Source organism: Grampus griseus, assembly GCF_964374135.1.
Source record: "Grampus griseus genome assembly, chromosome: 20".
In the NCBI taxonomy this organism is placed as follows: Eukaryota; Metazoa; Chordata; class Mammalia; order Artiodactyla; family Delphinidae; genus Grampus; species Grampus griseus.
Genome location: NC_139014.1, coordinates 49,251,267 through 49,273,550, shown reverse-complemented (window position 1 = coordinate 49,273,550; position 22,284 = coordinate 49,251,267). Strand labels below are relative to the sequence as shown.

Here is a 22,284-nt window from a genome sequence, read left to right as displayed (position 1 = left end):
CAACAACAGTACATATGCCATTAGGAAATATGCCATTACTTGCTATTCCTTAATTTTACTGATTTGATAGCATTTCAAAGGATTTCTCAATAAAACCATTTCCTTTCATACAGAAGTGTGAGTACTAAGATCTCAAGATGAATCATTCATTATAGCCACACGAACTTAAAGGCCAAGAGCCTGGTGCCCCCTCAGGAGGTATAATGGTGAAAGCCAGAGGAGGAACACAACGTACTGTATTAAGTCTTTAAGGCTTAAATATCAAGACAGTAAGCAGTTGTTTACAGTGAAACCTTACAGACACCTTTGCCCTCTCACTGACCTCTACATCACTTGCGTTCTCATCTTCAACTTCTCCTTCTTCAGCCTCATCGTCGTCGGAACTGTCTTCCTGCTTGTCTAAAACGGAACGTGAGGGACAAGATGAATCTTAACTCCATCTCATGCATGCTAAGTCTAATATTTTCTCCTCCTCTTTACTAATGATCCAAAGCATCACAGCTTATTTCAGAAATAACTGGCGATGAGATGCTATAGAACACTGCACAGAAACTCAAGTTGTAAAGGACAGGACTTTTAGCCCCAAAGTCCCTCCTTTGTGGTCAGTTACCTTTTTTACTTTTCTCAGACGACTTGTCCTCATTGGCATCCCTGCTTCTTATCTTATCCAGGGCTGGCAGGGAACTCATATTGATAAGGGCTCGTGTGGCTGTCATTTCATCCAACCAAACCACATTACCTAAAATAAGATAACACGTTACATCACATCCAAATGGTTAAGTTTCTTGAGAACAGAGACTACATCATATTCACTGCTAAAGTCTCATTCAGCTATGGACTGGCATCAGTAAATGTACACACCAACTAATGAAAGGAACTACAGAACCTGGTAGTAAAACTTCTTTGATAAAATCAACCTAGAGCTACATTCCCAAACTGGGTCCACAAAATAATGGTCAAGTATTCCATGAAAAGGGGTTCTGTATATTAAAACTGCCTGGCATACAGTGGCTGTTATACATAAGTGTTAGCAGTTCTTGATGATGATGATGGTGAAAATTCTCAAATAAATTTAGATTATCCTTTATTCTACTGCCCCCTACATGGAAGCCCTCTGCTGTTCCTTGTTATCCAGACATGCTAAATGATGTTTCCCTACTGTGAAGTGTGGGTGACGATGGCATCCATGGGATATATAGAATGGAGGCGTGACAGCCACCTGGCTTTGCAGCAATCAATTTAATTTGCTTCTTTAAGAGAAGTTAGCAAGAAAAGGTTTTTGAGAAGTTTAACTTTAAAGCAGCGCTTCTCAAACTTATGTTACTCCTGTATCTCAGTTTGGGAAATGAAAGTCTAAAGAGCCTCATCTTTGTTAATAATACGCCACATGGTCTTGAGCAAATAACCTCCCGCTTCTGTTTCTCAGTTTCTGATGTACAATACGAGATAGGTGAACTGGATGATTCTAAGGGTTCCTCTGACTCTAACATCCCTTAGCTACAGTTTTAATTAGATAAATCAGGCGTTAGCAAATCCAGCCCACCACCTGCTATCATTGATTCATTCATCCATCCATCCATCACCCATCCATTTATCTATTTATACTTGAACCGGCTTTATTTAGTTATAACTAACGTATAATAAACTACACACCTGCCACCTGTTTTTGTAAACAAAGTTCTACAGAGAACAGCCAGGCTCATTCAGTTATATTGTCTATAGCTGCTTTCACGCTACAACGGCAAAGCTGGGTAGATTCCACAGAGACTGTATGGCCTGCAAAGCCTACAATATTTATCATCCAGCCCTTTATAAAAAAGGCTTGCCATTCCCTGATTTGGATGGTCTAAGTTAAGAAAAAAGAAAAAAGGAGAAAAACTTTTACTCAGTCATGCTTCTTCTTCTTTCAACGAATTAACATCTAAGAAAGCAGCCGGGAAAAGCAGGTCAGCACACTGGCAGAAAGTAAAGCCAGACTAGAAGTGAGACAAGACAAGAAGCCAGCAGAGTGGGTACCAAAGGTCAGGCCAGACTTGGAGAGGGGACGCAAGTTAAAAATTACAGTTAGCTCACAAGTGGAACAGTCCCCAGATTAGGGCCAGCAGATGAAGCTCCAGAAAACACAGTCCAAAGCAAGCAGAGATGAGAGGTCTGGCACTGTGTCAGAGGGTTCTGGTCTAGTTCTAGGTCAGAGATAGCCCTCTGAAAAGCTGTATGGCAAGTTGCAATGACAAAGTCTAAAGCCCTGAAAATGCAGCCCCAAGTCTATGCAGTTGGACCCACCCCTTTGTTGGGAAACTGTGGGTGTTAAGAGAGGCCTCAGTCATGTACCCTGGACTCAGCTGCCAACAACCATCCTCCTAGAGGCCGGGTAACCACCTCTGAGCTGACTTAGAATACGCATGGAGTACGATCTGGCAGACTGGTTAACGCACTCTGGTTCTCAGCAGTGAGCAATTTTTTCTCTCCTAGGCTAAAGGCAGAGGTTAGACATAGTCTGGCCAAAATCATTCACCATTTGAGATGGCAAAAATTCTTTTAATATCATAAACAAAAGCATATTCAAGTAACCTGGGTTACTTACAGGAGGTATCATCCAACCACTCAATGTGGGCCGGAGGATATTCTTTAAAATAGGAAAAGACATCCTGGGTACTCATCTCATCTACGCCGCAAATGTAGATTGTCTCCAGTCTCACTTTGGGGATTGCTAGAAAAACAAGACACCTGCTGTTGCACAATCCACCAGTAGCCCGTTGTAACAGTTCAGATAATAGGTATTTTAAAAAGAAATATGCTGAAAGAGATAATAATTATTTCAAAAGAAAATGAGACTTGACAGTAAGGTAAACTATTTTAATTTTTATCACACATCAATAGCATTAAATAAACGACTATTCAGAATGGGCTTATTAGGCTGAGGAAGATTAAACAAATGGTGTTGATTATATACATGATACCTCGTCTCAAAATGACCTGTAATAATAAAAGCAATACCGAATTCAACAGGGTTATTCATTGAACTTGATACACTGATTCTAAAATTTTTTAAAGATATGTCAATGAGAAATGTGCGATAGTCAAGACAGTTCTGAGAAGAAGAGACACTGCCCCTGGATGTAAAGCAAAGTATGAAAGTAGAGCAAAGAAATCCTACAAATCAATAGAAAATGACGGCCCCAAATAAAAATGGGCAGAGGACATGAGCAGAGGACATGAGCAGAGGACATGGGCAGGCAATCCACACAAAAAGAAACAGAAAAGGCCAATAAACATGAAGAGATGGTTGACCTCACTACTATCAGGATAATCCACCTTAAAACAAGGTATCAGTTTTCATTGACCAGGTTTTTTTGTTTGTTTGTTTTTTTAATTTATTTATTTTTGGCTGCGTTGGGTCTTCGTTGCTGCACACGGGCTTTCTCTAGTTGCGGCGAGCGGGGGCTACTCTTCGTTGCGGTGCGTGGGCTTCTCATTGCGGTGGCTTCTCTTGTTGCGGAGCACAGGCTCTAGGCACGCGGGCTTCAGTAGTTGTGGCTCACAGGCTCTAGAACACAGACTCAGTAGTTGTGGCGCATGGGCTTAGTTGCTCCGCAGCATGTGGGATCTTCCCGGACCAGGGCTTGAACCCGTGTCCCCTACATTGGCAGGTGGATTCTTAACCACTGTGCCATCAGGGAAGCCCACTGACTATGTTTTTAATTCATGTCTTTTAGTATCAATTGGTGGCAGTGTGGAGGAAAGAGCCCCTCCCTCTGCTGGTGGGAGTGTGAACTGCCACAGCCACTCTGAAGGGCAACTAGGAGTGTCTATTACAAATGTAACTTAGCACATGCCCTATACGCAAAGGAATTCTCTTCAGTATCTATCCTAAACACACATGGGTTCACAGAGTGGTCCACACAAAGATGTTTGTTGCAGCACTATTTTAATAACCCAGTAGCTATCAGAGTAATAAATTATGGTTTATCCATATTAAATGAATCATGGTTTATCCATATTATAGAATATTAAGCAGTTAAAAACAATGAGATAATTTATTATATACCATGGAAAGATTCTATGACACATTACTGAGTGAAAAAAAGCTGCAGAAAAATACATACATTAAAAATATTAAAACATAAATATCACCATATATTTTCTAAGGATATATATTTGTGTACACAAATACATAGAAGAAACTCTGGAATAATTCACTCCACACTGATAAGAGCTGTTACCTCTGGGAAGGAAGAAACGTTGAAGGCTGTGGTCTAAAGGAACCTCACCCTTAGCAGAATTGTGTTTTTTACTAAATACTTTAAGCACATTATCTCATTTAATCTTTTTAATTGTGAAATACACAAATATATCAACAAAGAAAAAATATTTTTAAAATACCTGTATATCCACCACCTAGCTTTACGCTTAAATTCTTAAAAAGATTTGAGGCAAATAAGGCTTCCCTGGTGGTGCAGTGGTTAAGAGTCCGCCTGCCGATGCAGGGGACACAGGTTCGTGACCCGGTCCGGGAAGATCCCACATGCCGTGGAGCGGCTGGGCCCGTGAGCCATGGCCGTTGAGCCTGTGCGTCCAGAGCCTGTGCTCCGCAACGGGAGAGGCCACAACAGTGAGAAGCCCGCGTACCACAAAAAAAAAAAAAAAAAAAAAGATTTGAGGCAAATAAAACACTATATATAAAACTAGGGCCCGGGCTTCCCTGGTGGTGCAGTGGTTAAGAATCCGCCTGCCAGTGCAGGGGACACGGGTTTGAGCCCTGGTCTGGGAAGATCCCACATGCCGCAGAGCAACTAAGCCCATGCGCCACAACTACTGAGCCTGTGCTCTAGAGCCCGCGAGCCACAACTCCTGAGCCTGTGAGCCACAACTCCTGAAGCCTGGGTGCCTAGAGCGCATGCCCTGCAACAAGAGAAGCCACTGCAATGAGAAGCCCGCGCACCGCAACGAAGAGTAGCCCCCACTTGCCACAACTAGAGGAAAGCCCGTGCGCAGCAACGAAGACCCAACGCAGCCAAAAATAAATAAATAAAATAAATAAATTTAAAAACAAAAACAAACAAAAAAACCCCCTAGGGCCTGTGTAAGCTCTCCACGTCCCTTCCTCCCCGAGCTTCTCCAAAGTAGTTCTGTCAAGAAGTCAGCATCTGGGACTTCCCTGGTGGCGCAGTGGTTAAGAATCCGCCTGCCAATGCAGGGGACACAGGTTCGAGCCCTGGTCCGGGAAGATCCCACATGCCACGGAGCAACTAAGCCCCTGCACCACAACTACTGAGCTCGCGTGCCACAATTACTGAAGCCCGCGCGCCTAGAGCCCGTGCTCCGCAACAAGACAAGCCACTGCAATGAGAAGCCTGCGCAACAAAGAGTAGCCCCTGCTCTCCGCAACTAGAGAAAGCCCACGTGCAGCAATGAAGACACAACACAGTCAAAAAAATAAATTAATTAAAAAAAAAAAAGAATTCAGCATCCATTACTCCTAAGTATGTTTTTATATGTCATATATTTTATTTAAAACAAATGAACTTGAAATACATGTGAATACTTTCAGATAAAAGCTCTTTTTAATTTTTTTTTTTGTCATTTTGAAGAGTAAAAGACAGGTTTAATGGGAGCCCATTAGGTGTGGGCAGAATAAATCAGGTAAGTATCTTCCTGCCAACTCAGATTCATGAAGACAGAGATACCATCAAGACTTATGAATCCTAGGACTTCCCTGGTGGTCCAGTGGTTAAGAATCTGTGCTTCCACTGCTGAGGGGATGAGTTCAATCCCTGCTCAGGGAACTAAGATCCCGCATGCTGCATGATGCGGCCAAAAAAAAAAAAAAGACTTATGAATCCTTAGCAAGTCCTTATTAGTGACCAGCGGTGCAACAATGAACAGAACCCCAAATGAGATGGATGTCCACACTGGACATGCAGAGTAACTCTACCACGCAGGATGGGAAACTGAAGAGGTAGCCCAGGGGACCTTCTCAGTTCTTCAAGCTAAAAGCCATGATTTTGGAGGAAAAAATCCTTTGGGAAGTAAAGAGATGGTTTTGAAGAGGGTAAACAACAAGAACAGCTCCTGGTGAGGGTAGAGGAATCAGACTGAGGAGCAGGCAGAAGAAAATCTTGTAGGAGATGCTGATATGAAGGATTTAATCATATATGAGACAAGCTTAAGATCTGATGGAAGCCTGCCAATGTCACTGCTTAAAATAAAACAAAGCAACAAAGAAGGCGCCTAGATTTATTCCCAGATGATAAGAAAGGACTAACTGCTGAGGTGGCAGTGAACAAATGAACTGGGGAATGAGAACTGGGCATTTACTGAGTGTTGACTACAAGCAAGGTGGTGAGGGAATCATCTTGGATTTTCCAACAGGAGAGAAGACAATGAATGACAGGTCGTAGGACACAAAACTCAAGTCTTTAAGAAAGCAGATTTCTGAAAATCCAGAGAAAAAGTAGCCAATTTCAAAGCCTCAGATTAGGATGATCAAAAAATTTGGAAGACACTAAATACAGTAACTCAGAGTATGAGAGGTGATCCCAAGAAAAGAGAAAGCAACAAAGCTTAGGTGAGCACAACTCACCAAAGAACACATATGGGAGACAGATAAAGGGTAAATTACCAGTATAAGAGAAGAAATGTAAGAAATGCACGAGTCTGAAAGACTACATCAGGCTCTATGATAACATGGAAAATGCTGATGACAGACTGTCAAGTGGAAAGGAAGAAAGCAGCAGGACCACAAAGCGAAAAGCAAAAATAAAGTCCATACCCAGAAAAGATTAGAAGGAAATGCACAAAATGTTGACAATGACTGCATCTGGGTGGTGCACTGTGGGCAACTTTTCTTCTTACTTTACTTTCCAAATTTTCTTTGGTGGACACAAATTGTTTGTCTAACATCTAATGAAGAAAAGGTTACAGTCCAGAGCAAATAGGCTCATCAAAAATGCCAATGGTGGGGGCTTCCCTGGTGGCGCAGTGGTTGAGAGTCCACCTGCCGATGCAGGGGATACGGGTTCGTGCCCCGGTCCGGGAAGATCCCACATGCCGCGGAGCGGCTGGGCCCGTGAGCCATGGCCACTGAGCCTGCACGTCCGGAGCCTGTGCTCCGCAACGGGAGAGGCCACACCAGTGAGAGGTCCTCGTACCGCAAAAAAAAAAAAAAATGCCAATGGGGGACTTCCCTGGTGGTCCAGTGGTTAGGACTCGGCGCTTTCATTGCCATGGCCCCGGGTTAAATCCCAGGTCAGGGAACTAAGATCCTACAAGCCAAGCGGCACGGTGAGGTGGGGGGGGCGGGGGGGAATGGTGGTTTTTTTCCCAAGTGTTTCGAGCAACGTTGCTTTGGGGAAAAGGGCAGAACTGTTGATCTATTTTGCTGTACTACTAAAGGGCAGTAGAATAGCTATCATTAAGTAAGAACTAAAACCCAAGATAGGTGACAAGAAGGGCTTTAGAAATAGTTTTAATAGATTTAAGTCTTCTAATCTAGAATTACGCCCCACTGTACTAACCAAAACACAAAGCAGTGATTTCAGAATTAGGCAGTAATCTCTAAAAAGTTGCAGGGGAGGAACGAGGTACCTTAAAGCCTTGAGAAGGACTAATTCTGTACTGATTTTCAGAAAAGAGGAAAAGAGAAATTCCCAAACAATGCAAAAGATTGTCATTCTCTGAAATTTTTAAAAAATAGCTTATCAGACAGAATCTCTGATCCCTTAAGAAACTTAAGTCTTTCCCATAGGAAATGACATGAGTTCACTAAGAAGCAAGCCAGCTAAACTCTTTTCTTTTTTGATTGGATTAGCAGGCCAAGAAATTCAAAGAATACCACAGACATGTTCTATCTCAAGTTTATTAAGGCGCGTAATCTAGTTCCCCATGACAATAAAATGATAGGTGGGCCTGATAATAGAATAAGACTATAATTGATGCATCTGTGTGTCATGGCATGATACGGGATTATCCTGTCTGACATTTACCAACAGCTGGATAAAGATGCAGAAGCCATGCATAACAAAGTGAGGAGTGCAGCTAAAATGTTGAAAGGCAGAGTCAAGATGAAAATTAACTCCGTAAGCTGAAATGGAGTCTTGAAATCAAGATATAATTTAATAGGGATAAATAAAAAGGCAACTTTTTAAAATGTCTCAAATACAAGATGAGAAAGACTGTTTTGATAGGCGCAATTCCTGAGGGAAACAACTGGTGCTTTGGTTGACTAGAAGATGACTACTATGAAATGGCTGGGACAGAAACCGTGGTCAGAGTCCTGCCATGCACTGCACGAATCCAACCAAATCTGGGATCTGTACCTCATCTGATGAAGGACGTTTAGAAACTGGGAAGGGTCTATAGGAGGGAGACCAGAAAGTCATGCCACATAAGAAAGTTCAGGGAATGGGCTGTCCATTCCTTCACCTGAAGAGTTACTGTGTGAATGAGGAAAGGACTTAATGTTGTTCTAAGAGTTACACAGTAACTAATAGACAGAAATTACTAGAAAGCAATTTTTGTTCAACATGAAGAAGTATCCAAAAACAAGACCGTGGGGACTTCCCTGGAGGTCCAGTGGTTAAGACTACGCATGCTTCCATTGCAGGGGGCACAGATCCGATCCCTGGTTGGGGAACTAAAATCTCACATGCCACAGGGTGCGGCCAAAAAAAAAAAGAAAGAAAGAAAGATAAATAAATAAACAGTGTGTATGCCTTAATTAAAACAAAAACAAAAAAACTGACTGCTTCATAAATAGTTCTCATGCCACCACTAGGAAATGTTCAGGCAGAGGCCAAAGGACCACGGGGAACTTTGCCGAAAGGCCTGCAGCACTGGGCAGGAGGAGGGATCCAGATGACCTCTAAGGTCCTTTCCAACCATGAGAGCTTTGATCTTGGAGATAAAGAGAAGCTGCCTGACACTGTCACTCAAAAGTAGCGAGTTACTCTTGATGAGGACTGGTCTAGTGCAGCGCATCCCAAACCACATCCCTGAAGCTGGCAGAGAGATTAGGAACACAGGCTTCAGTCAGACCAGCCTTCGAATCCCAGCCTTGCTACTTACTACCTGTGGGACCTTGAGCAAGTTTCTCAACCTCTCAGCACCTTACTTTCCTCACCAGTAAAACAGAAATGATAAATACGTTCCCTGCAACAGGGTTGTTGGAAGATAAGCTAACCACATAGCAGAGTGATTGGCACATAGTAAGCATTTATCAAATGGTGTATTTTATTACTGTTGATATTAATAAGAAGAAATAACTTGACACCTACTGTGGCTGCAGGAATCAAGATGCTTATTCCAATGTCCCCATTCTCCCAAGAGGCTGGACCACTTAGATGACTGTTTGGAAGATGGAGAATGCCAGATAATAATAATAACTAACATTTACTATATGCCAGACACCACTCTAAGAATCATAACATTTTGTCAGAGCCTCCCAACCACCCTATAAGAACTAACGTTAACCTGCCTTTCCAGATGAGGAAACTGAGGTTCTTAGAGGCTAAACAACTTACCTAAGGTCAAAGAGCTAGAAAGTGACAAGTCAGGATTTGAATACAGGCAGTCAGACTTCAGAAACCACGCTCTTAACCACAACACCAGTGGTTCTCAATCCTGACTGCACATTAGAATTACCTGAGGAGATATAAAAATAATAACTATCTTTGAGATCTATCCAAACCCATTCCCCCACTCTAATTTAAATTGATCTGGGAAAGGCAGCAGGGTTCTCTGGAGTTCAAGAACACACTCCAAAACCATGCTGCTTCCTGGATCAAAAAACAGGTTGTAATGAGCAACTGACATTCCAGGCAGATCTATTGTTTTTAAGAGAATCTTTAAAACCATGAGATCGGGATTACTTTTCAAAAAAACATTTTTTTTAATTAAAATTTAACCCCGAAAGTGATCATTTTCAGGAAGGTATCCTATTCCCATTTTACAACAAGGAAAGTGAGACCTAAAAAGGTTCACTAACTCGCCCGCATTCACTAAGGAACTGAGACGATCCCAGGAGGGCTCAGCACTCTGAAGAGCCCCAACACAGGTGGGAAGAGAGGCTGAAGTGAGTAATTAGGGATGCTTCGCAGAGGCAGTGACATCTGAACCAGAAAAAGCGTGGGACAGGGAGGGGCAAATCAACAGAGTGACCGGCATGAGCAAGGTCAGAAGCAAGATGTCACAAGGACTGCTTATGGGACTAGAAGGAAACAGGGGGGCTTTCAAGGTGGAGCTGTAAGAAAGGCCTCCGACATCTGCCTGGGTCTAGACCGTGCAGGCACATGAATGCCTATGCCTTCACAGGACTTTTCCTGAAACAGAAAAATCCACTCAAGCAGATGCCTGGACGCCTGGCCTGCAAGGGAAGCAAGGTCGTATTTCCAAACTGAACTCATTATGCAGAAAAAAGGAGTAAAGCAGCTCCAAGAGTTGAGCTCTGCATCCGAGCCACTCTGCCCACTGGCGTGGAAGGAGGTTTGGGTCTCTGGGATCATATCATATATTGTAAGGCAACAGAGCAAAGCAGTTAAGAGCAAGGCTTTAGAGTCAGGGTTTATCTGGTTTATCAGGTTCTAACCCTGACTCTACTTTTACTAGCTATGTAAACCTGGGCATTTATTTAACTTCTTTGGGCCTGTTTCCTTTGTAAAATAGGGATAAAAATACATTCCTCATGGGGTTGTTGTGAGAAATGAGTACGAAACAAATATGTAACCCGCTAATTAACACAGTGCCTGGTAAGAGAGCAAGTTCCCAACAAATAGTCGCTATTCTTTCATTCATTCGACATGTTTTTATCAAACAAGCAAGCCTAGAGAAACTCACACAGCAGAGCATAGACCTTTAACATGCATTCAGAAGGCTGCCTATTAAGCCCTTCACAAATCCCAAATTTGCAAATACAACAGAGGGCGGTCATTTGCATTTATGGAATAATAAATATGACTGTGAACTCACTAAAAGGGTAATAATAATTTTCCCCTCTATTTATAAATTGCTTTCGAAAACTGGGGTAGATTACTAGATGTGATAATTCAGGGTGAATTTCAGGAAGCATGATACTTACCCTAACAAAACACAAAAATAAAATAAAATCACAAGCCTGTATCAACTGAAGTATTAATGGTATCCCCCCAACCAATCTGACTCCCCTAAAAGACAGTCTCACTGTGATACACTCCCACTATATTTAAAGGCAAAGAAAAGTTAACACTTCTATGTTAAAAGCAGAAAATGAGTAAGAGTCCATAAAAGCACAGTTCTAATCTCAGCTCTGCCTCCAACTAGGTGACGTTCTCTGGGGCTTCTCAGAGAAGACAATCTCCTTCTTCCCAGCTCTGACATCTGAGAGACAGCTAATGCAGCTCAACTTTAACAGGTCACCTCAGAAATGGGGAATTCACCAGTTCCTTCCTTAGGCAGTATCTGGATGAGGACTGGACACGCAAGGCAAGGCCAGAAGCATGAGGCCCTGGCAGGGAGAAGTCATTCTCTGGGAAAATGTGGAAAAATTCCCCCCGAACACCCTGTACCTTTCTTCATCATGTCTCGGTCCAAGGCTACATTTCTTTGGGCAAGATTTACTTCTGAGCGAAAATGGAAGCGCTTAGCTCGCTGTTCTTTCTTTTCAATTGCTTCCTAGAAGGTATAGAAAAAGCCAAAGAAGTGAAACATGGAAGAGGAAAGTTAAATCACAAACACAAAATGATGCATCAGTGACAAGTAACTTAGAAGAAATAAGCAACATTGTGCCTTTAATAATTTTTGCAAAGAACTAGATATTCACAGTCAATGACTGGGAGGGTATACACTAATAGTGCTATAATTTGTAATAATCTCTACAATGATTCATTGCCTATCACTGTTATCTGGGACACAGCAGGAATTCAATGAATATTTGTTGATTCAGTGAGTAATGAATAATGGTTTGACATTTATTATTAGGAATCATGTAAACAAATTGTAACTAAACAATCTTAACATTCCAATTTTTCAGGTGCAGAAACTGAGGCACAAAGAAAGTTAAAAGGTTTGCTAGAGGCACTTCAGCTAATAAGGGGCAGATCTTCTGATCTCAGTACTATTTCTAGAAGCCCCACCACCACCCCCATTTCACAAAGTCTGTGTGCATGGTAATCACACCTATCACATTATGTCTGCCTGAGCAGTCCACTCCCTAAAGCTTTTTCTGCATTTGAAAATAACATTGAAGCAAAGAAACTCTCTCCTCTATTCTAAACTTGTGCCCACGGAATTGCCAGTTTTCATCTATAAGTGACAAGAAGCATTGATGCTCTCTAAAAAACAAAACAATCAGTTTCCTAAATTTTTTTTCCAGGAGGTAAAATAAATCCAGGTCCAACTATGGGTTTCTGATAGCTTTTAGGAAGCTTCACTAATTGTATATTGACTTTGCCACACTAATTGAAGGTCTGACTATAGAAAGCTTGTGGGGATTGGTAAAGCAGCAACAATTCTGTTATTTCCCAATAGTTATGCTAATTTTCTTCACTTAAGTTTTCCCAGTGGAAACAACTAATCTACCTTCCTTTAATAAGACTGAAGTACCAATTCTTGGCTACCACCCTTTCCCCCATATATTTGTTTCATATAATGGCAAATGGTGTGGGCTTAAGAAGAGTACTGTATACTTCTTTTTCAATTACAAAAAGAAAACATCTTCACTTTATTCTATTTTCTTGTCAAAAAAGATGATCAGTTATTTCTTTTGGCCTTTAAGCAATCAGAGATTGAGACCCAGATAAAACACAAAAAAGTTAGCATGACATACTTATTTTTATTTTTGCTTTCACACATCCAATATAGTAACACAGTATTATTTATTCAGAATTGTAACTTAAACTCTGTTTGAAACTTAATTGCACACATTAAAATCAGAAACAATGTTTAAGCTGAATATCATCAACAATTAAAGCAACAAATAAGTATCAACTGTTTATTGTAAAGAAAATAATATGTTTCGTTCTGTGAAGAGTTACAGTGAAGCTGGTAATCTAGTAACAGCAATCACTAGATAAAAGGCAATACTCCCAGGTACTGGGAATAATTCAGTCCACTTGGCCTTCAAAGTCTAGCCACACACACACATTCAGGAAATCGTATTTTTCTCGGCCTCAACCAGTGAGGAATAAAGACATTTACCAAGGGCTTACTATGTGCAAGGCACTTTCACGTTTTGCTTCATTTAAAGTGGAAACAGTTTACACATTTTTAAAGAATGGACAGCATAAAAAAAGCACTCCAGTGCAGAACTTTTTCTTGAACATGGTTAATTACAGGCATCTAGGTACAGTGATTATATCTTCTCATGGATTCAACAACACACAAATGCTGTCTGAATGTTCTCAGGATGCATGAAGGCATCACGGTATAACACAAAATTTAAACCTAAAAAAAAGTTTCAATCCAACAACAAAAGAAAAAAGGAGGTAAAGAATAATTGCTGTTCTCCTAGAGATCTGTTCATTAAGTTCACCTGCTTCTCAAAATGAATAAATTAATCATGGTCTGTCTTACCTTGGAGGTGACATCGATTCCAGTGATGAAGCTGCCAGCCTTGTTTTCATATCTTCTGCTTGTGTCCTAACAAGAAGGGGATGGGTGAGAATTGCTAACGAGCAACCGACGACAAGCACATGATAAACAACAGCCTGACAACCCATTCCTTCTGGACAGTCATTCTTTTCAGCAATCCTTCCCCCGCCCTGACAACCTCATATTATGGGGAAGCCTGTCCCAGTGACTCCATGTAGCAATCAACTACTATACCAAGAAGGCTTTTCTAGGCCTATCCACAACCTAAAGTAATTCCATCTACTGAAGGTATCCGTGTAAATGAAAATCTAAAGGCGTTCATGAAAAATATCCAAGATGATGCACAGTCACTTATCTCCCCAACCCAGACTGGACAAATTCATTGTGCCAGGCCACCAGATGGAGCACAAGTCTTCACCAAAATGCAGAAAGTCAGGACTCACCTCGACCTTCTGGGGAAAACACAGCACAGTGCAATGAAAATAGGATGGGATTTGGAAGCCTGGGGACTCAAATCACATCTCTGACGTTCACTGATTACATGACACTGTACAATTCCTTTGGCCTCTCTGGGCCTAGGTTTCCTCTGTGGTATCCGCCTACCTTTCTGACCTCTTTTAACTGCTCTCCCACTTGTGCTACAGAACTTTACCTTTCTCCAACAAAACAATCTCGTGCCCATCTCAGAGCCTCTGCACTTACTGTTGCCCCTGCTGGGAACGCTCTCTTCCACATCTTCACATGGATGGCTCCTTTTTGTCACTTAGGGTTCAGCTTAAATTTCACCATCTCAGAGGACTTTCCTGACCATCCTATGCCATTCTGCTTCCTGCTCTGCACACCCTCCCTGCCCTCTGCACACTTCCATCCCATTAACATGCTTTATTCTCTCCACAGCACTCACCACTACCGTAAATTATTAGTTTACTTGTGTCCCCCCAACTGGAACATAAACTCCAGGACACAGTCTGGTCTTGATCTTGGTCAAGTGCCTAGGGCTGTGGCTGGCACTAAGTGGGGGACGCAATAAGTACATGTTGAACTGAAGGAATGAAGGGATGATAACACCTACTTCACAACCACAGTGATATTTTAAATGATATAATGTAGTAAATGGTAAAATGCCACTATGTTAGTTGTTGTTGCCAGAGTCACTATAATTTACTGTCTTTAGTGCTCTTACCTTTTTTTAAAAAATCTTTTTCCATAATCTTAATTTAAAAGCAAGACTAGCAGACATGTGCTAAAAAGTAGTCCATGTTAGGTGAGAAATTAAGTACATGAGAGAAGCCATGCAGGCCTGAGACCAGCCCTAAGAACCGGACACAAGACCACCAAACCAAAAGCAAAAACACCTCTCAGCATCCCCATTGTGATAAAAGAGGGACCAAGGACCACTGCTGGTTCACTGATGTTTTGTTTTCATTAAGGGCTGAGATCCTGGAGCCACGGTGTAACAGCGGAGCCGCGCGGGGACAAGATGACCCTCAAGTCACAACAGAAACACAGAGTTTCTGCAGCTGACAAGCCCAGCTCTCCCAAAGGAAACCGCGAGTGCTATGTTTAACAGACACCAGCTCCACCGGAGTAGGACCCACAAAGAGACCGGGATGCCCGCGCCACTCGACAGTTCCTTCTGGGCCGCTCCTGGTTCTGTTCCCGCCCGGGGCTCGCCCTTTATCTCAAGCCCCCAGATAAGCCCAACCCCTCCTCATTCACACTCTTGCACAGACTGACTCCGAGGAGCAGCGAAGGGGGTGTCCTCAACTACCCCCCAGCTCTTCCCCAACTCCTCCAGCCCTCTCAACACCCATTTCCGGGCGCCCCAGCGTCCTTTCTCTTGCTGCCCGTTTCTGCTCAAGCCTGGCGCCCCCGCCCCCCGGGCGCTCGCCCCCCTCATCCCTTCCCCAGACTTCCCCCAGCCCCGGCCACCTCCCCTTCCGGCCCCCACCGGCGCGGGACACTCGCTCAGCGACCTCCTCCTCGCCCTCGCCCCCGCCCCCCGCCCGTACCGGGATCAGTTCCTTTAGCGAGCGCCGAACCGGCACGACCTCCAGCTCGCCCTCCTCCACCTCCATGGGCTCCGGCTCGCCGCGGTCCAAACCTGACTCTGCTTCAGGCGACGGGGGCCCCAAGGCCGGCCCCGCCGGGACCTCCGCCTTCACCGACACTCGCAGGCCCCGTACGGCCGCCATCGCCGCCCGCCGGCCGCACCACTGAGAGCTCGCCCCGCACACCGCGGGCTAGAGCGCCACTGCCACAGGCCACAGAGCAGCCGCTACCTAGAGCGTCGCCTGCTGCGGCTAGAAGGCTCTCTTCAGCGCCTACGCCCTCTGGTGGTGGGAGGAACCCTGGACGGCTGGAGCGGGATCTGGTGAAGAGGAGGCGGGACCGAGTGGGAACGGAGGCAGGGCCTGCTGGAGGGCCGCCCCCCTGCGGGGCCTGGAGCAGTTCGCTACAGTCTGGGCTTAGAAAATAGCTACACCTTGAGCAGTAAACTTGTAATCAAAGCTAATTTTACTGAATTATCATTACCTGCCAGTGACTGTTCCAAGTGCTTGAATCCTTACAACAACCCTATGAAGTTTCTACTTTTACTATCCCCATTTCACATTTGAGGAAACTGAGGCATTGAAATTTACCCAAGGTGACAGGCTATTTAAAGGACAAAATCCGGATGTGAGCCTTGGCAACCAGAATGAGCCTTGGTCTGTCACTTCTGGGCAAGTCTGTAGGTTTACAATGCACTTGCCTTGACAACCTTTGTCTCAAGTTTCCCAATAGTTGGCCCATTTTACATACCGCAAAATTGAGACTCCAAGAGGGTAGTGAGCTTGAACGCTAATTTCGTGTCTCCCAAGGGCTCAGTCTACTGGAGACTTCTGAGCATGGTTTCTTGCGGACATTTCTAACAAGAACCTGGTTGGGAGAGAGGGAGTGTCCTCTAGGCTTCCAGAGGGCGCCACTGGTCAGTTTTTGCTTCGAGTCCTGATTTTGCACCTTCCTCCACGTGTTACCTTGGGCTAGTTCTGACCCCTTTCTGGTCCTGTCTTCCCATCTGAGGAGGGTGGAGGTGGGATCCTAGGGTCTCCAAGGCCTTACCAGCTCTGACAATGGAGAAGCAAATAATTATAAACCAAGGGAGAACATGATCAATATCAGACACACCTGGGTCTCAAGCTGGCTGGCTCCGCCCCTTACACCACATGTGACCTTGGGCAAGCTACTTAACCCTTTGGAATTTCAATTTCTTCATCAGTAAAATGGGTCATTACCCACCCTGGGAGGTTGTGAGGCTTAAATGAGATAATTATATGTAGATACAGGATCAAACAGAAGGGGTACAGTACATCATAGTTCTTTGTTTGGTTGGTTTTGCTTTTTTTAAAATATGGTCTAAAACAGAGCAAACACGAGATGGAGCTCTTTAGGGGGCTAGTTTTCCTTGATGAAAGGGACACATAGTAGTTACAAGATTGGGTTAAATGTATGGAATGCACTTGCATGAATTTTAAAGAACATTTTAAAGAAAGTTTGTGCTTAGCTGGCCAGCTTTGGGCCACAGTCACAGACCACGCCATTACATGTATTCCATAGGCCTGAGGGGGTGGGGCATGGGGAGAGGAGGAAGCAATCCCTCCTCAGCTATGGACATCAGGAGGCCAGCAGAGAAGTTTGCGCAGGCCCCTGTCCCTGCAGGGTAAGAGCCTCGAGGACTCAGGCATTGCAATTCAGCACAGTTTAGAGGAGAACCAGCTCCCTGGGGGACCTCTGGCTGGCATGAGAATCAGGAATCCAGGGCAAGCCAGGGCATCCAGCAAACACCAGGGGTCCTAGACTCCTGTCAGAAAAGCCCTTGATGCCTGTACCTTTCTGTTCACCTAACTCACCCCCACCGCCCCTTCCTTTCCTCAGTGCAGCCTGCTGAGGTGAGGTCACAACACTAGTAGCGGCAAAGAACAATTTTCAAAAAAGTTAAAAAACATGACTCCCAAATATTAAATGAACACGTCAAAGCTTTTAATCCTCATTAATGAATGAGGACATCAGTAAGATTTTATAAATTTATTTATTTATGTATTTATTTTTGGCTGCATTGGGTCTTTTTTTAAAATAAATTGATTTTATTTTTTGGCTGTGTTGTGTCTTCCTTGCTGCACGCGGGCTTTTCTCTGGATGCAGCGAGCAGGGGCTACTCTTCATTGGGGTGCGTGGGCTTCTCATTGTGGTGGCTTCTCTTGTTGCAGAGCACGGGCTCTAGCCGCGCGGGCTTCAGTAGTTGTGGCACACAGGCTCAGTAGTCGTGGTTCGCGGGCTCTAGAGCACAGGCTCAGTAGCTGTGGCGCACGGGCTTAGTTGCTCCGCGGCATGTGGGATCTTCCCAGACCAGGGCTCGAACCCGTGTCTCCTGCATTGGCGGGCGGATTCTTAACCACTGCGCCACCAGGGAGACCCTGCATTGGGTCTTCATTGCTGTGCGCAGGCTTTCTCTAGTTGCGGCGAGCAGGGGCTACTCTTCGTTGAGGCATGCGGGCGGGCTTCTCATTGCGGTGGCTTCTCTTATTGTGGAGCACGGGCTCTAGGCGTGTGGGCTCAGTAGTTGTGGCTCACAGGCTCTAGAGCGCAGACTCAGCAGTTGTGGCACACGGGCTTAGCCGCTCCGCGGCATGTGGGATCTTCCCGGATCAGGGCTCGAACCCACGTCTCCTGTATTGGCAGGCGGATTCCCAACCACTGCATCACCAGGGAAGTCCCCAGGAAGATATTAAGACTAGCTCAAAAGAGAATTTGAGCATGAATACCAAGTTGGTCAATCAAAGGAATATTGAAATGGATTTAACCACAGAGGTTAATGCTCTGCAAGGCAAGAAACTGTAACCTTTGGGGTTCCCTTTTCTACCAGACAGAAAAAATTTGCATTACTATTGGACAAGAATTATTTACTCAAAAGAAATAAATTTAAAAAAAGAATTATTTGCTCATTGTGAATTTTCTATAAATTAACCTCTGCCCTTACAGAGTTGTAAAATACCCTAATCAATAGTAAATCGGAAGTCAAACCAGGGTACCCTTCCCTAGAGAATGAGATGATCCCAGGTGGAACAGGCATGTTAGAGAGCAGCCAGCACTATACTGAAACAACATCAGTGTGGCTATTTTTCCTATTCCTTTTTCTTATTTCCGATGTCTGGATAATTTTCTATTCATAGAAGAAACCAGGAGAGTGGGATACTGAGACAGACTGGAGAGTTTCATAAAAGAAGTGATCAAGTGTCACAGACAGGACTTCCCTGGTGGCGCAGTGGTTAAGAATCCGCCTGCCAATGCAGGGGACACGGGTTCGAGCCCTGGTCCGGGAAGGTCCCACATGCCACGGAGCAACTAATCCCATGCACCACAACTACTGAGCCTGCACTCTGGAGCCCGCGTGCCCCAACTACCGAAGCCCGCACGCCTAGAGCCCATGCTCCGCAACAAGAGAAGCCCCCACTTACCGCAACTAGAGAAAGCCCACGCACAGCAACAAAGACCCAATGCAGCCCAGAATAAAAAAATAAATAACATTTTTTAAAAATACATTATGTCATATAGCCACCTTTAAAAAAAAAAAAGTACCACACTAAGGCAAATGTTACTAACAGGGGAAACTGGGGGGCAGGAGAGGCAGGTGAGAGGGTGTATGGGACTCTACTTCCTACTCATTTTTTCTGTCAACCTAAAACTGTTCCAAAAAATAAAGTCTGTTTGTTAAAACAACAACAACAACAACAAAACCTTGACACCCAGACTACATTCCAGACCAAAATAAATCAGAATCTCTAAGGGTGGATGATTTTTTAAAAGCTCCCTGGGAGATTTTAGCATGTAGCCAGGTTGATAACTGATGTTTACACTGAACTGGGAATGGGAGAGGGCAGACTACAGCTGGGAGCTCTCTCAGCTTTGGGGTGCATTTCCCAGGGAGGTGGGTGGATGTTGGCAAGATTACCTGAAAGAAGATGAGAGCACCTGAGGGCATGTGGATCCTCTCCTGTGAAAGCTCTGTGCCTCAAGGCTGATCCCCTGCGCTTGGGGGAGACCGAGGGCGAAGAAGTTTAACTAGCCCCTTCCCATCTTGCGGTTCCCCATTGTTGTGGTTCCATTCCTGCAGTGTGGACCTGTGCCTAGGCCATGGGGAAGGGAAGGTCTTGGGGAGACCAAAGGACTGGGGGGAGGGGTTGTCAAAGGGCTCTCAGTGCAGAGAGCATCAGCCACTGTGACCAGAGCAAGCAGGGACCAGCGCTGCTGGGGACGGGACACACTGAGCCAGGAAGTAACAGGGAAGAAGGAGTCTGCGCAGATGGCATCTGAGAGAGAAGCCAGGAGGGGCTCTTCCTGTATGCCTGGGAGTGTGGGACAGCAGCCTTCAGAAAGCCAAGGCGGTGGAAATTGGGAAATAGTTAAGGGAAGACCTGAGCTAGTTTGCAGGCTGAGGAGCAGGGAGGGAAGAACAGAGAAGGCCAGAGATATACAGGCTAGCGAAGAGGCTTACTAGGGATCAGGTGGAGAGAATTGGGTTCCCAGAGGGAAAGTCCCACTCTTGCGATTCAGTTGAGAGATGCTTTTCCAATGGTCTTCATCATGGCGGATCAGTGAGTAGACAGATAACAAGTTGTGAAAGTGACTCAGCCGGTAGGTAAGGCTGCAATCCCTGGGCCTTGTTTCCAGTCTTATAGGAGATGAACCAGACATCAGACCACATGCCAAGGGTGCCTCTGGGGCTGTGGACCAGGGAAGGCTTCCTGGAGGAGGTGACCTGGAGATGGTGGGGGCCTAGGCAGTGGGGAGAGCATGGAAGTTGACCACAGAGCTGGCATGGGCTAATGATAAACTGTCAGCCCAACCTGGGTGGGAACTGGCAGCTGCCCTGGAGAGTGAGAGGTCCCAGACTTTGTTCCCTGGGTCATGCTAGCTGGAGAAGTGGATGTATCTGAGACCTCAGAGGGCAGATCCAGGTCAGTCTGTGTGTGTGTGTGTGTGTGTGTGTGTGTGTGTGTGTGTGTGTGTGCGCGCGCGCGCGCGCGCGCGCAGGAAGGGACCAGGGACAGGAGGTGGTCATTTAAGCCATGGACACCCAGTCCGTCAGGAGGCTGAAGCAGTGCAGGGAGCGGCCAGGGCTTTATTCTGCAGGTGAGACAGAGGACAGTCTCCTCCCAGCCCCTCCTGGTCTCCTTCTGGGCCTCAGTTGACCCCCAGGGCCCAGTACCATCCACCGCATGACTCCCCAGCCTCCCTCAGTGGATCCCCAGTGGCCCAGGAGGCAGCCCCATAGACAGGCCTGCTTGTTTGCCCAAGGGGAGGTTGCGTAGGTGTGCCAGCCTGTGGGCAGGGGAGGGAATCTATAACCTGTGACGTGTATATATGAGTCCCAGTGCATCTGGGTGTTCCCCTGGGAAAACTGGAACCCTCAGTGGCCCTGACCACCCATCCCTCCTCTCCTTCAGGCTGAGACCATATAGGATGATAGAGGTTGGGGGGAGGAGAGACCGGGCAAAGTTCCTGTGGGATCCGGAGCCCAGAGACATTCTCCGCGAGGAACCAGAACCTCCCAGGGCAAACCTCACACTGCCCCGAGCCTTCAGCTGGACACCCTGGCCTGGGCTCAGCTTCCCCGTGTAGTTAGGCCTGGGAGCGCAACCTCCATCTCCCATCTTCGCAGGTGTCCTTCCCCGTACGCTGGGCTCTCGGGTTTTCCCAGCCACTGACGTGGGAACCTGCGTGGGGGTGTGGGCAGGAGGCCTGGGCTCTGGTCTGGCTCTTCCCTAACTCGCTGTGTGACTCCGAGCCTCAGTTTCCCTACCTTAGCGTGCCACGTAGAGTGGCTGTCCTCGTGGTGAAATGACATCGTGGTCCTATTCGAAGCTCCTGTGCGTGACAATCTGTACTGTCAAACCCAGGCACGAGGTTTGGTGACCAACACCTGGGATGAACCAACCTGAGGATCTTTCCCGACTGCAGAATAGGCCTTGGAGGGTGGGGCTGACACTGATGAACAGAGGCAGGGGTGGGGGATAGCCGTGTCTGGGAGTAGTGGGTGAGTGAGTCTGAAGAGCCGTGGGGAGCAAGAAGTGGCTGGAGGGAGGGTGGGCGGGGCATGGGTCAGGAGAGCGTCCAGGGAGGCCTGGGAGGCTAATGGCAATGGCCTCAAACCCCGGGCTGAGCACTGAGAGGGGTGGGCGTGGTCCGGTGGGTGCCCAAAGACCACTCTGGCAGCTTGTAAGAGGATGGATTGGAGCACTGAGGACCAAGCCAGAGACCAGTAAGGAAGCGAGAGGTGGTGGGTCCAAAACTGAGGGACAGCGAGGGTCGGGAGGGAGTGGCGTTTGGGGAACTTCTGCCTGGCGGCCAGGACCCCCTCCCACAGAGGGCTTGGTGTAGCTCTCATGGGACCTTTGCAGGATGACCAGGAAACAGGCAGCAGCAGCTTTGGTCTCCATTTCTCAGATAGAAAAACTGATCACCATGATGGGCAGCCTCTGGCTTGATCTCCTTCCGGCTGGTCTCCAGTAGCACCTGGTGAGGAGTTCTGCAGATGAGCAAATACCAGTCATGCAGGACGTGTTGCGCTTCGGGTCTCTAAGGCTGGCTTCAGGCAGCCCCAGAGGCAGAAAGGTCTTTGGGTTGCTTTTCAAGGGTCTCACTTGCTGAGTACTTACTATGTACCAAGCACTATGTCAGATG

The 22,284-nt window shown here is 45.8% G+C and overlaps 1 protein-coding gene across 1 annotated transcript in view; it reads right to left on the bottom strand.

The window, feature by feature from the left end:
• NCBP3 (nuclear cap binding subunit 3) overlaps nucleotides 1–15,766 on the bottom strand; it is a 34,111-nt gene extending 18,345 nt beyond the window's left edge. Inside the window, exons 1-6 of the mRNA XM_082678746.1 lie at nucleotides 15,576–15,766; nucleotides 13,546–13,611; nucleotides 11,541–11,646; nucleotides 2,585–2,710; nucleotides 611–739; nucleotides 323–399 (exon numbers count right to left, since the gene is read on the bottom strand). Of these exons, the coding sequence (XP_082534872.1) occupies nucleotides 323–399; nucleotides 611–739; nucleotides 2,585–2,710; nucleotides 11,541–11,646; nucleotides 13,546–13,611; nucleotides 15,576–15,758 (687 nt within the window). The 5' untranslated portion in view covers nucleotides 15,759–15,766. The remainder of the gene's footprint in view (nucleotides 1–322; nucleotides 400–610; nucleotides 740–2,584; nucleotides 2,711–11,540; nucleotides 11,647–13,545; nucleotides 13,612–15,575) is intronic.
• Nucleotides 15,767–22,284: the final 6,518 nt, after the last annotated feature.